This window comes from Mesoplodon bidens (genome assembly GCF_964165515.1).
Source record: "Mesoplodon bidens genome assembly, chromosome: 1".
NCBI lineage: Eukaryota > Metazoa > Chordata > Mammalia > Artiodactyla > Ziphiidae > Mesoplodon > Mesoplodon bidens.
Genome location: NC_138176.1, coordinates 138,762,821 through 138,778,542, shown reverse-complemented (window position 1 = coordinate 138,778,542; position 15,722 = coordinate 138,762,821). Strand labels below are relative to the sequence as shown.

At 33.2% G+C, this 15,722-nt stretch overlaps 1 protein-coding gene and 1 long non-coding RNA gene across 16 annotated transcripts in view; both read left to right on the top strand.

Moving 5' to 3' along the window:
- LOC308626953 overlaps positions 1–15,722 on the top strand; it is a 786,846-nt gene that overhangs the window by 583,987 nt on the left and 187,137 nt on the right. The window lies entirely within an intron of this gene.
- The window catches only part of FIP1L1 (factor interacting with PAPOLA and CPSF1), a 66,130-nt gene that overhangs the window by 24,642 nt on the left and 25,766 nt on the right, over positions 1–15,722 (top strand). For 8 of the 15 annotated variants that reach the window (XM_081252401.1, XM_081252400.1, XM_081252397.1 and 5 more), the window contains 3 exons: positions 2,385–2,492; positions 9,701–9,794; positions 11,529–11,685. In XM_081252401.1, coding sequence (XP_081108527.1) covers positions 2,385–2,492; positions 9,701–9,794; positions 11,529–11,685 — 359 coding nt within the window. The remainder of the gene's footprint in view (positions 1–2,384; positions 2,493–9,700; positions 9,795–11,528; positions 11,686–15,722) is intronic. The other 7 variants (XM_081252403.1, XM_081252396.1, XM_081252393.1 and 4 more) reach the window with 1 other exon arrangement.

Genomic DNA, 15,722 nt, shown 5'->3' with positions numbered 1-15,722 from the left:
AAGACATTGTGTTCCGTAATTATAGGAAACAGTTAATCAATGTCAGAACATCTCATAATGAATCAGTACTTTAATATACAAGCCATAAATTTTGCTGATTATTTCAATAATATCTTTTGTGGCAGTTCTTTTCTTTCCTCCTTGATTTAGGATTTAGTCCGGGATTATTCGTTACAATTAACTCCTTTATCTCTTTATTCTTTTTTGATCTGGGACAGCTTCTGGAACATTCTTTGTATTTGTTGACATTGACTTGAAGAGTACAATCTGGTTATTTTGTAAATCATCCTTCAGTCTGGGTTTGCTTGATGTTCCCACGTTATTAGATTCAGGCTTTGCTTTTGGGGCAGGAATACTACATAAGTAATGTGGTATTCTCAGTGAATCAGCCTGTAGGTACATGATGTCAGTTTGTCCCATTTTTAGTGGTGATAACTTTAATTACTTAGTCATGGTGGTGTCCTTTGCGTTTCTGCAAAGTCACTGTATAAATATAAGTAATCTGTGAGGAGACTGCATAAATATTCTGTTTGTCTTTGAACTTTCCATGAATTTTAATGTCCGTTTATGATTTTTGATTTAATCAATTATTACTGTAATGACTGAAAATAGTCATTGTCTAACTCTGTTATTCCTGTTACATTTATTAGTTGGCATTCTACTTTAAAAATGAGCTTTTCCACCTCCCTCACCTACTTATTTATTATTAGACTCATTAATTTGTATTTTATGTGTGAGAGAGTTATAAATGGGGTATATAAACTATATATATACACATACACACACATATGTATACACACATATATATATACTGTAATTCATATTGATGCTCAAATTGTTCCAGATTTGGTCTGTGGGAGCCTCTTCAGACTGGCTCCTCTGACCTTTTGACATGTCCCCATCATCTTTTTTTGAGGATTTCTTTATTTTCTGATGTTTCCGTCTTATGTTGTACTTTCCCTGCCCCTTCCCTAGAAGCAGTCATTTCTTGAAGGAATCCTGATGCTTTTTAGTGGGAAATGGTAATTAGAAACCACGGTCTTGGCAATAGTTATGCTCATTGCTATTGGGGTGTCACTATTTCTAGGTCTTTCCAGCACTCAGAGCTGGGAAAAAGCAAGCAATTTCAATGTGAAATTGCCATATGTATGTTATTTTTATAAAATTTTAATCATATAGTCATGTTTCTTTTACTTCTAGTTTGACACCACAGGTTCTACTCCTCTTTCCCTATTTTGTATTGCATCTTCCTTTTTCCCACAGTGAGAACCTAGTTCCAACAAGTTCAATATATACACTCATTTGCTTAATACTGAAATGCACACAAAATAGATTAGAACTATGCACTTACCATTACAAAAAACAAACCTATTAAATAGAGTTCAAGATTTCTTTCAATTTTTCTTTTTCTTAGATTGAGGGTATATAGTTAAAATATTGTGTTCAAAAATTTCCTTCAGAGTAGTTATATGTATTAATCACTTAAAAGATAATTTGATCCATTGTTTGTTTCTGTTCAGTATTAACATTTCTTTTCCTCCATGCTTATTGACTTACTTTCTACATATCTAGAACATTTAACATAGTTCCAAAGGCAAGACTATCCAAAAGTATACTCATATTAGTCACTCTTTTCGCAATTTTTTTCACTCCTGTCAATAAACAATTTCATTTCATCTAGTTACTGGCTTGTTCTTCCTGTGTTGTTTTTTTTTACATAAATAAGCAGCTACATAAACATGTTTTTCCTATTGCTTTGAAAGAGTGTCTTATTACTCCTTTAAAGGATTGGCAAGAGTGTAAATAGGTGAACACCAGGGATAAAATTAACTTTTTTTAGAATTTTACTTTGAAAGACTTTAATTATTCTGAAATGGAATTTTAATGAAATATATATTTAATATAGGCTTTTATGAAACACAGAATGTTGCTGTTAACTGGTTACACTAACAATATTTATTTCTATTATTGAAGAATTAGGGAAAGAAACACCAACATTTCAAATAAGGTTTTATGAAACTGCAGAAATTAATGTTATTAATTTGTAAAAGCACTGAAATTTATTTCTGGATAATATATATAACCTGAAGTAAGCCTTTGGTTCTTTTCTCATTTCTGCATTTTGACATCATACTGTCTATGTTGAGAAGTATTTCTAAAAATATTCTAGAATTAATAAAATGTTGATAACAAAGACATCTATATTTGAATACCACTAGCAGTCTTAGTTCCACAACAAGTATTTCACATAACTTGAAGAGAATGATACTATCGGAACATGCTAAAGGACTTTAGAAAAAGTATGTCAAGGAAAAAAGAAACAGAACAAGGGGGGTCAGAGGCAACAGTATGTAAGAAAAAACATAGAAAATTTATCTCACCAGAAACAGCACCTCTTCTCAGTCTCAGACAAGTACTGCCTCCAAAAAAGCCAATTCAAGCGTTGGGAAGTGGCAGGATCAATATGGGAGGGCCGAATCACCTGATCTAAGGTAAGGCTATTTTTAAACATTGGATACTCCTGATGTTTAGGTCATCAGTGTTGTTTTATCTCATTAGAAAGATAATAAATTTTGACTAGGCTGTACCATTTTCCCCCCTGAATTACACTGTTTCAGTATAGAATTGGGGGTTTTTACACTTACCTTATGAATCAGCCCTTATCACCTCATATCTCGCCCCTTGTCTCTCTAGCTTTTTATAACATAAATCGCCTGGAACCATGCTAATGGGTGCTCAATAAATGTTTTCCTTCCCCTTGCTGCAGGTTTAATTTTCCTTTCTCGTATCATACCCTATTCAAAAACCCCTGGGTGCTTTTCACTATCTGGAATAAAATTTAGCTCTCTGAGCCGGTCTTTAGGACCTATAAAATTGGACGCCATTGAATCTTTCCCATCTTTATTTCCCAACTACAGTGCATAAACCTGCCATTCTATTAAGTGGGTCTAGGAAGTACTATCTCCCTTATTGTTGCTATGCTTTTTATTCATAATCCACCCTCCATAGAATATTGGTTTGTGTTCTAAATCTTAAATTTGCAAAGCATACAAACCTTGGATGGATATTGTAAACTCTGAGCCTGTGAAAATGGGAATAATAATTTCTATCCTAAGCGATATAATGAGAAGCACGTGTGTTAGGGTATGAAAATGTTTTGCCAACAATAAGCAGTTGTACTTTGCTTGACTATACAATCTAAGCAGTTATACTTTGCTTGACTAGAAATACAGACTAAGATACCTTCTTAATTTATCGCTTGAAGTTTTAAATAAGGTAATAGTATATGGGAGTGTATTTTGTTTGTTTTCGTTGGTAAAGAATTTAAAGCTTTCTTCCTGGGCAGCTTGATGCTGTATTAATGTGTGTTTTGTTTTGTTTTTTATGAATTTATTTTATTTTATTTTTGGCTGCGCTGGGTCTTCGTTGCTACGTGGGCTTTCTCTAGTTGTGGTGAGCGCGGGCTACTCTTCGTTGCAGTGCGCGGGCTTCTCATTGCGGTGGCTTCTCTTGTTGCGGAGCTCGGGCTCTAGGCGCACTGGCTTCAGTAGCTGTGGCTCGCGGGCTTTAGAGTACAGGCTCGGTAGTTGTGGTGCACAGGCTTAGTTGCTCCCCGGCATGTGGGATCTTCCCCAACCAGGGCTCGAACCCATATCCCCTGCATTGGCAGACAGATGCTTAACCACTGCGCCACCAGGGAAGTCCCATGCTGCTATTACTTTAACATCTGAAATTTCTTTTATATAAACCATTTGACTTATAATTTTTATCTTAAAATAGTTATGCTTTTGATATAACAGTTTATTTCTTGAAATAAATTGGCCATTTTATAAGGAAAATATTAGTTTTTAAATCTGAAAGTGATACATTTCAGTACTTAGACTATATAACTTCCCCCTCGCTTCCCGCCCCCCCTCCCCCCCGTGCCCCAAAAGATGGTTTGGTAACTCAGAAAACTCCCTATTCTGATTTTGTGATTAGTCTCAGGGAGTATAGGTAGTAGGAAATTTGACACTGTATTTTCAGTATGTATTTTGTGCTTTTGAAAATTAAAAATTAAAAAGAAAAAACAACTGTAGATGAAAGCTACATACACTTTCTTATAGCATACGATAAAAAATGAGATTCCAGCTCTTGTAATTAATGTAACTGAGAAATGGGGAGTTTATTTTAAAGCATTCCTCAAGTCTCTTTGTAAAGAACGATTAAATGATGGTTGAGATCCTTTTCATAAATTACTGTATTTGGAGACCCAGACTTTTCTCACCCTGTTACTCTTAATTTATATATTATTGTGTTTTTTAAATCTTTAAGCTAACTATAGTATATAACAATAACATTTTATTGGTGCAAGTTTGTTTTGTACAGATTTGTAACTCTTGTAAAGCGAATTAATGAGAAGAATGAAGTCGTTTTAATGAACACAGAAAATTGGAATAGGCAATATGGATGACTGCTATAACCTTATGCCAGTGTCCAATTTATTTCTGTATTTTGTTTCCATTTTACAATCTTAAACTATGCTCCTTTTAGGTAATTAGTTGCAAATTCTAGGTTGTTTTATTAAGCTTGTTTTCCAATATCAGAATACTTTTAAACTAACCCAGACTCTTGAAGGAGGAATAGTTAAAAATTGCTTTACAATGTATACTCACTAAGATATTTAAACCTGCTCGCATGTTTTATAAATAGACAAACAAAACTTAAAAGTGGATGTTAAATGAACATTAAATCTAAGATTGACTCCCTCATTTGTTCTTGCTGCTTACTGTTATGTCTTGATGAAATCGTTTACTGAAAAAATGTACCTGTACTTCATAGCATTTGAGCACTCTGAATGCATGTTGCTATATTGTGTAGCTTGTAAGATTTTATGTGATTGGACATATGAAGGCCTTTTTTTTTAATTACCTGTAGAAACATATCTTTTCCTGTCAGTGATACATTTAAAAAATGCAACTAAGCATAAATATGGCTGGTAAAGCTTTATTCCAAGCTCTGCACAAAAGTAAGTAAACTTGGCTGCCCTAATAAACACAATTTATGTCCTCCAGTGAGTCAAATTTTAGCATATTTCACCTTTAAGTATGCAAGGTTTTTTGTTTGTTTTTAATATAGCTTAACAAGTAACGTGACATTTTAAAAATTCAGGACCCAGAAAATTAGCGTGGAAAACATTCTGTGGGTAGGAGGGGTTTGGAGTTGGTCATACCCAAGCCTGAATATTGACGTTAGCGCGGTACTTCACAAAAGAGCCTCTTTCTACATCTGTGAAAATGAAACTGATTGGACTTACACCTTACTTTCAATGTACTTACAGATGAAATAATTTTTAAGCCTGTGAAAATGCTATTGCAGGGCACCACTAAAGTGTTAGTTCCCTTTGGATCTCTGCTCCCATCATAGGCTTTACCAGTCTCTTTGAATATGGTGTGATCGGAAATTACATGTCCTGAAGACAGTTTTTAAATTCTGTGATTTTTTTTTTTTGGACGTGTATCACTTTTCTAGAGAGAATTATTTTTTATTAAGAAGTCTCCACTTGAAAAATAGAATGTAAGTATAGAAGCAGTACTGTCTGTCCACAGAACTCAAAAGATCAATATGAAAATATGTATGTAATGAAATCCTTACCATAATTGTTAAACCTTTTTAGATATGACTTTAAATTTATTGAGTAATAAAAACATTAATTTTTATTAACTACTTTAAGTTCTTTCTAGAAGAGGACAAAATATAAGTCTCTTCTTTGGGCATGCCATTAGTTGTAGTCCTCGACTTTAGCTCTGTATTGGAGTTACATGGCGAGCTACAAAAAATATTGATGCTTCGGCCTGAGAGACTCAGATTTAACTATTTGGTGTGCACTCTGGGCATTGGGGGCCTTAAACGCTCTCTAGGTGATTCTGATGTGCAGGCCAAGTTGAGAACCCCTAATCCATTAGTGGGGTGTGAAATCAATTTGCTGGTCTCAGCCACCAAATATTTCTTGGTTTTATTTTGGTTTTTTTCCTGTCTTATTTGTAAATATTAATAAAATCATATTTGATATTAATGTTATTTTTCCTTTATAGTAAGTGTAAGTAAGTACTGTTTTATGAAACTTTTTTAATATAATATATATACTGGATTGCTGTGCAAAATGTATTTCCTAAATAACTGTTTTGTGGTTTAAAAAGTTTAAAAACTACTCTGTCATACTTTCACTTAAGATGGACTCAGCGGAGAAACTTTTTTCTTTTTTACTTTCATCTTTAAAATGGGAATAATAATAGTTGCTACCTCATAGGATTATTATGAGGAGTAAATCTATATAAAGTGCTTAGAACAGTGCTTTCCTAGCACCAAAGTAAGTGTTCGATAAATACTAGCAATTGTTATTACCAAGAAAAGTAATCTTCAGAGCTAGTGCTTTGTTTTTCTCTTAATGCACATTAAGGACTTTTGTTATGAAGACTGTCCTTCATTTTGGCTGGTAAAAAATAAGCTCAGAGATAAATTGGTGGCCAAAGATTAATAACTAACCTTTTATCTGTTTTCCCTTGGTTCTGATTTTGTTACTCTTAGGATTTCTATTGTATCTATGTAAGCAGCTCTCATACCCTTTCTGGAACATCAGAATCATCAAAATATGTCATTTTAATTTAATTCCACTAAAATTTCAGAGGTGTTTTCATATTCATCTGTGCTAGGAGGATAGGTAGAGGTTTTTGTGACTATTCACTGCCTGTATTAAACTGTAGATTAATGAAACTGTAGCTGTCCACTGTGGTTAGTTGCTCTGTCTTTCAGCTTTTTACTCTATGGTTGAGTCCAGTATAGAGAAGAGAATCTTGATAACTGCATTAGCTGTCTGCCTTATTGAACAAATTTGTAAACCCAGTTAAACCTGTGCTATGTAGAAATCCAAGTTACAGTAGATCCTCATGGTGAAGCTCTACTAAATTTTTTTATTCATTGAAATAGAAAGTGGTACATCAGAAATTTTAATAATAATATGGTTCAATATTGTTTTCCATAATGTGACATCAGAATTGATGTTTAATTATTCACCTGTGTTAAATATTAAGTGATTTTTGTTACTTTGGTACGTTGTAAAATATTTCTAACAAAATTTCTGATTAAGGTAAATCAATTTGTGTGGTAAAAATGCTTGGGCAAGGAGCTGTTACTATTATGGACATGTAAGGAATTGCAATTTTCTAGACTCCCTCTAGTGATATACATTTATTAAGGCTAATTTCTCATTTGTATGTTTTCATTTTATTTATTTATTTTTAAAAATATTTATTTATTTATGGCTGTGTTGGGTCTTCGTTGCTGTATGCAGGCTTTCTCCAGTTGGCGGTGAGTGGGGGGCCACTCCTCGCTGCGGTGCATGGGCCTCTCATTGTCGTGGCCTCTCGTTGCGAAGCACGGGCTCCAGGCATGCAGGCCTCAGCAGTTGTGGCACGTGGGCTCAGCAGTTGTGGCTTGTGGGCTCCAGACCTCAGGCTCAGCAGTTGTGGCACACGGGCCCAGTTGCTCCGTGGTATGTGGGATCCTCCTGGGCCAGGGCTCGAAGCCGTGTCCCCCGCATTGGCAGGCAGATTCTTAACCACTGCACCACCAGGGAAGTCCTGTATGTTTTAGAAACACAGTATTTGCCATTTTGAATCTTTAGTGATAGAGCAATCCATTTAAAGCTGAAAAAGGTAATCAGACATCTCTGAACATATTGAAGATAAACTTTAATAAATGAGTACTCCCATGTGTCCCAGAATTTTTGAAAGCAGAAGTCATTAGAAATCCATGGTCAAAGGTTATAGAATCTTTCCCCTTTTGCTACTTTTAACAATTCAGAGAATTTATAATCCAAGTTGCAAATCCAAACAAATTTGTGAGAATTTGTTCTTGATGGGAATAAATTTAAGAAGATGGAGAGGGGAGAATCCAGCAATTGAGAATAGAAGAGAATGGAAAAGAAAATGGGTAGAAATAAGGATTTTTACTATGAAGTTTAGGTAGTAATAAATGGTGAGGGAAATCCTGGTTTCAGAATATACACCTTTATCGTTTGGGCTGTTGGATCTGAGATGTGTTTATATATGGGAGAGCTGATGGCATGTGCTTTGATATGAAATTATAGTGGTCGTAGCTTTGTAAGTCTTTTAAGTTCTAGGCAAAAATAAGAGCAATATTTGTTTTGTCAGAAGTATTTCAATTTTTCTAATGTGTGACTGTTAGGGTAGTTTCCCAGCTGCACTGAAGGGTACATGTTAAGTAAAATCACTTTTGATCTTTGAGATCATGAGGGAACCTAGGTGGTCAATGACCTAGGCATAAAATCAGAAAGGCTTGAACATTTTTTAAATGTTATGAACAGAAATCTTAAGTGGCAGGTTAGTAAGCAGGAATTAAATATGTAGTTGCATACATTTCAAATGCCATTATAGACTTTTTATAGTTCTCTCTTCTTGTTTTTGTGAGCATAAAATTATTTATGGGACTTTTCAAGGTTTACTTGAAACATACTTTCAGTAGTTCTTGATTTCCCAAAGTCTTAAGTTTTTCAAAGGCTGCTTATCTTGCTAGAAGGCAGCATGGCTCAAGGGAAGGGGTCTGAGGCTTTGGAGTCAGGAGGAAAGTTAGTTTTGCCATGTAATCATTACTGAGGTCAGTGACATCACTGTGGCTCTAGCTTTATCATCTCTAACAAGTATATATTAATTTTTTAAGTTAAGGGTTATTCTGAGGTTTAGGTATAGAATGTAATCATTCAATAATTGGTAGCTGCTGTTATTAGTCATTTTAGGAACCTAACTGTGGTGACCTGAAGGATCTATGGTACTTTGTTTTACTTCTATAAAATTTTAAAAACAGAATTGTTCAGAACTGAAATATAGGTGAAGAGAAATTCATCTAATTTGCATCCACTTTTCATTGCCAGTTCCTACAAGTGACTTCTGTTATCTTGTTAAGCATATATATTTTTATAAAGTTCTTAGCTACATGTAAAAATGGCTTTAAACGTTATTTTATTTTCTTTTATTGTTAGATTTTCCTATTAAATTTGCAGCATTCTTTTGTGATAGACTGTTTTTCCATCTACTCACAAACTTTAATGGTTGTAAATACAATTGGAGGTGGGGCTGGCATTTAAATATTTGAATTTTTCTATCTAAAGGCAAGTTATCAAGAATGAAAAAGTGGTTCCCTATTTATTTTTTCTAATTCTCAGAATAAATCACTAAGGAAAATAACCTTTATGTATCAAAGTGAGCATCATTTCTTTTCAAGCCCTTTTGAGGAATTTTTAAGATTTCTGTAATAGAACTATGATATGTGTTACAATTATAGTGGCCAAAAATTTTTATTTCCATTTGTTTAACATTTTCTACTGATTCAGTTCCACAAAGATAAATTCACTTGGAGACTATTAAAAAATAGTAAATTTTGAAGAAAACCTACAAAAATACTTAAAATTTAGCATTATGATCATTGTTGAGTGTGTTGGTCTTAGCTTATTAATAAAACTTAGTTTTTATGACTATGCAAAGTAGTGAGATCTAAGTGAAGTTTTTTCAATGTGTGTTGTGATCTGATTTTATTTTAAATTATATTGCAAAGGGTTTTAGCCTTTATTTCTCACCTAATATTTGTGTTATTGTCCAAACATCTAATTAGGTGAAACTGAAATGATTGAATTTTTATGTTACAGGAGATTACCTGGGGCAATTGATGTTATTGGTCAGACTATAACTATCAGCCGAGTAGAAGGAAGGCGACGGGCAAATGAAAACAGCAACATACAGGTTTAGTATTTTAAAAGTTATTATTTTTTTTAAATGAAGGATTATATCTGTGTTCTAATTTAATTCATTCATAGCACTATGCTATGTGTAAGGTGATTTAGATGCTACAAAGGGGATTTAAAATGTGGAATCAATCACCATGTTATTACAAAAGCTGTTCCATTTAAAATTTATAACCTTTGGATCTTTTTCAGTAAGATATTTTTTTCCTTGCTATAAATGTGATATATAGGCTCATTGGACTAAAAAAGGAAAATATGGGAAAAGTTTAAAGAAGAAAATAAAACCGTCGATAGTTCTGCCATCTAAAGATAACCACTCTTAACATTTTGGTACATCCCTTCCTTGTCACTAAGCAAGATTGGGATAGATACTACTATGGTTATATTTTTGTGTATCCTTTTTTTTTTTCCATATAAAATTATCATTTGCATTTTCCCATATTCTTAAAAATATTTAACAGCTCCTCATGATAGATTTATTGTATGGCTATACCATAATTTATTTAATGTGAGATTTCTCGGTGAAGTAGATCTCTTTGCTTTTCAGGTGAAAGAATGAAAGAAGATGAGTTATTAGTAGCTTATATAATTCAAGTTTGAACTTTGAGTAATTGAGACTTTCAGCTGTTAGCTTGACCACACTTTTTTTCATTATTTTCTTTCTCTGAGTACTTTAAAAGATGTCCAGTGTTTTGATTCTTTATTACCTTTAATAAATTATGTAAATGTTCTTTTTAGCACCTTTTAAGGTAAATTATTTCTAAAATGGAAGATAATCTTCTTTTTTACCCCCACCATTAAAATGTCATGCTTTCTTAAAATAATACTGCTTTCTACTTTAAAAACTGGCTTATCAGCATAAGCCTTATAAAAATTACTGTACTTAAATGTAGGAAAAGTTAGTGAAAGGAGATTATATGTTTAGATGATATGCTTTAGCTAGCAAGGATTTGAAAAGTATAAATTAAATATATAACATCATGTTGCCTGTTTTTTCTAGTTTTCTCAAACATGTTTGCACATCAGATTCCCTTGGGGAGCTTGTCAAAAATTCAAATTTCTAGGTGCCATTCTCCTGTAGGTTTGGTTTCTGTCCCTTACCTGTTCACATAGATCAATATTTTGTAAATACTTTTACTTTTTAAGTATAAACCCTTGTTCCTAAAGGTACAAGGCTCACATGAAGAAGTTTTTTTATGTATCTGGCTGCCTGTTAGTTGTACCCTATTGATGCATGCCTTGTAGTCTCTTACTTTGCAACCTGATAATGATAGGCCTTGGTACAGTGAATATCTGGTTCTCTTGCCACGTTAATTTCTTAATGTTGGTATCTATGACTAATGGTTATATCGCCTTAATTTGAATACTTTAACTTTGGTTGAGTAACAAAGATAATACTCATTACATTTTATTTATGAAGTACTTAATTGTCTCATTTAGAATATTTTTAAAACAATTATTCCTTAAGAATTTTATTTGTAATGATTCAGTTTTGTCTAGGCTTTGAATATGAACATTTTAAAAAGTGTGTTTGAGAGTGAATACTCACATCTGTATAATATCTGTATAATATATGCACACATCACACACATAGAAAAATTACTCCTGCTTTCCCAGAATATATGTAAGTGAATAAAACTTATTTCTTAGATTAAATGAGATTCATTTACTGAGTTTAATCTTAGATAAGAACATTTATTCATCTTTTTAATTAACTGTGCTCTAATTTTAGGTCCTTTCTGAAAGATCTGCTACTGAAGTAGACAACAATTTTAGCAAACCACCGCCATTTTTCCCTCCAGGAGCTCCTCCCACTCACCTTCCACCTCCTCCATTTCTTCCGCCTCCTCCCACTGTCAGCACTGCTCCACCTCTGATTCCACCACCAGGTAAATAGTAAATAAGACATTTGATTTTGAAAGAAAAATAACCTGAGTGTTTTCAAAATTTTGAATTTAACAATTAAAGTATGTATTTTAAAATAGCATCTTCATTGATGGCACTACATTAAAAGTAATAGAATATGAAATTGATAATGTAAAATCTTCAGTAGATTCACACTGAAACAGATGTATACGTGTCTTACTTTTTCAGTAAAGCAAAGAAGCAATGTACTAAAATAGGGAAGAATGGACAGACACTAAAATTGTGATCCAAAAATATGATAGTGATCCTCAAATTAAAGTTGCTAGTTGTATATGTATAAATTCACATTGAATCATATTAACTTGTTTTGAAAAAAAATTTAAAGATACTTTCAGAATGGCGTAGGTCAGAAAAATTACGTCCTGTGAAGGGATTGAAATGAAAATCTCAGTCTGTCTGGTCATCTTTCTTTGTATACTGGTTTCCTTTTAGGAGACTGTTTCTGGGTGCCAGGTATCTGATATTTACTTCTACTACACAAGAGAGAAAACTAATGTCAATTTTTATCATATTCTTAGTCACTTTTGGTTATTTATTAAAAACTAGATCAGTGACAGTAGAAAAAAATTCACAAATAATTACCAAATTTTATACTTTCATCCTTTTGTCTGAAGACCTTTGTTATTTTATTCACGATAGGCTTTCAATATTTATATCCTTTAATCAATTTTTAATGAAACTAACAGGATTGATTGAGATAATAATTACTTTCTTCCTAGGGAGAATGCCAGTAGTAAATATTAAAAATTAGCTCCTGGTCCTAACCAGAACTACATGTGCTACATATGTTAAAATTTGCTTTCTATTAATAAAATCAGTTTATACTAGAGAGGCTTGTCCACTCACTTTGCATTTTCAAGAGAGTTGTCTTTGTTTTAAGCGGTGGTGATTGTAATTAGAGTACAGAAGCACTTAAAGGGTGTGACTAATCCTTCCCTGTAATACTCATCCTTGGCCTCGAAAATTCACCTACTGCATTAGCCCCACAAGCACAACGCCTTTGATTTTCTTCTGAGATTACTTCTTTCAAAAAGGATAATTATGAAACCTGACTACGGCTTAGGGAACCTGTTGTCTCAAAAATAGAGGAAAGAGAAGACTGGAGAGGTTACTCCAGAGAACATTATTTCTAAAGTTCAGTGAATTTCTTGTTCCAACAATAAATTGCTTGTTCTGAATCCGAACCCATTCAGAAGTTGTGCCTGGATCTGTGACTCTTGAATCTTTAATGTGATGAGAATTAACTAAATGAAAAGAGAAAGTAATGATGACTAGTGATCCATAAATGAGTTCTTTGCCCAATGAAAAAGATAAAATGTAGAAATAGTTTTGAACGTATTCGATTTAATGAGACTAAAAGATGATCAATGTATGTGATTATAGTCTTTACCCTACATTGCTTTGTAATCTTATTTAAGCTTTACCAGCTACTAAAGGTGATTTAAAAGAATTTTTTGTTTACTAGCTAATATAGTATATTCCCAGATGGCTAACATATATTTCAACACTTGCTATTTATTAAAGTAAGTGAGAGAGAGGTGGTATGAACTAATGATAAAAAAATAAATACTTACCTGGTGTAAGAATATTTAGAAGCCCTGTAGTATATCGATAGGCAATGGCATTATCTGGATGTGCGTTCTTTTTCAAAATGGCAAAATCATTCCATTTCTTTGCTGTATAACCTCTGTTTATAAGGATGACAAATCTTTTAATTATGTTTAGCTTATCTATGGCATTATACTGTAGAGTACCAGTGATTATTGCTTAAGCTGTCTATTTAATATTAATTTTCAGCTACATGCTTTCCATATTTTAAACACCTGTCCAGATTTCCTTTGATGCTTATCGTTAGAGAATATTTCCATGTCATCCTGTCAGCATTTAAGGAATACATATTCAGATGAATTCTAATGCTGGTTAAGCAGTACCTATCTGTGGTATATTTGCTGGGGGTGGTAGTGAGGGAAAGATACCAATTCATATTAAAACCAAATATTTGTAAGTTGAGACTATCTGGATTACTCCTTATTTTACTAGATTGTGAGCTGTTGGAGAGAGCATAGGCTGTGTATTTCCATTAATGTTTCCCCGCAACGCTAATCACAGAGGTCTGTGTATACTTGACATTCCCTTAATATGTTAGCTAATTGAGTTAACAAGGTATTTATGTATCCATAACACCAAAGGGATTTTCAGATTGACAGTTGGTACAGGCACTTATTAATCAGAATGAGCACTGGCTTTAAACTACAGTATGGCTGCATAGATATATATATATATACATATACCAGATGAATGTAGGCCTTGATTAAAGCCACATTTTCAGTTACCACTTACCACAGAGTCACATGATTACAGTATATTCTGTAGAGTTTGCTGTAATTTAGATCACCTTAAGAAACATAAGCAACTAGTGAAAGAAAGCTGTGGTTCAGGAGTCTTTTTGTAAGTACTGCCTTAAAAAGTACTTCATTTGTCTTTGAGAAACCTTGGGTTATCTTTTTGCTTCCTTGAGAAATAAAAAAAGGAAAAATGAAAAAAAATCTTTGGAGAATTAATTTGAACATTTTAGTGTTGCATTTGTTAACATTAGCTTTCAAATGTTTAAGTTTTTAAGACTGTAGTTCTGTATATGATGGAACAAATATAGTAATGATGTATTATGCCCTTAATTTGGGGTGTTATCCAGATTTGCTTGGAATAGTCCTATTATACGTTTTGTCCCAGCTTAATTATTACTATTCACTCTTAGAAACGCCTTGGTGTGGAGGATTAAATTTATGGTCACCTCTTGGAGGTTTACAGATGTGGCTTCTTGCATGAGTGGACAGTTACTCCTTAGCAACGATGAATTGATAGAGACAGCTTCATTCAAGGGACTTTTACTTTCAGATAGTTAACAGAAAAGAAGAGGTGTGTTGCTTCCTCTCCCCCTCAAATACACATACATCTAGAACATACATGAAAGTGACAGGCCAAAATCGTATTTCTGGCCACAGTGGATTTGTACGGAGAGCAGAGGAGGTTTTGTTTTGGAGAGTACAACAAACATGTAAGGTCCTAAATGAATGTTGTGAGTTCTGGATTAGCTTTTTTAAATGAAAAAGTATTTAATATGGTTCCTTGCCACCATATTAACAGTAGCTTGAAAACAAACACTCATTATTCAAGATCTTCCTTCATTTTCAGAAAATCTATTATTTTCATTTTCTAGTGAACCAGAAAATTAGATTATTAGATAATCTAAAATTAGATTATTTTCCTGTTAGCAGTATGGTTTCTAGCACAGCAGCTAGCAAACGTTTTGGTTACAGACCCCTTTATACTCTTAAAAATTACTGTAGACCCCAGAGGGCTTTTATTTATGTGTGTTATATCTATTTTTTATTAGAAATTAAACCTGAGAAATTAAAATATTATATTTAAAATATTATTTTGAGAGTATGCATAATAATCCCATTACATATTAAGATAACATTTTTATGAAAAATTGTTTTTCCAGAAGGACAAAAAACATTTAGTGCAAACAGTGGCCTTGTTTTACACTTTTGCAAATCTCTTTACTATGTGGCTTAATAGAAAAAAACCAGATTCTCTTATTTGCTTCCACATTAAATCTATTGTGATTTCACATGTCATGTAGCCTCTGGAAAACTTCATTGTACACTTGTAAGAGAATGAGCATGAAAATGGCAAATAACATCCTAGTGTTTATGAAAGGAGTTTTGACCTTGCAGATTCCTAGAAGGGCCTTTGGGATGCCCAGGAAGCTCCAGATAACACTTTGAGAACTGCTGCTTTGCTAGAAGCTTGGCCTGTATTCGATGAGTATTTTCTGCATCCTTGAGGAAGTACAATTTTGTCCCTTTATTTGAGAAGCTATTTTGTGAATATAACATTTATTAAGCTGATTTTATAGTTCCATGAAGATTTTTGGTCTTACACAGCAAATCCGCATATTAACTGATGCTGTTTGCCAAAAATGTAAGCATTATAA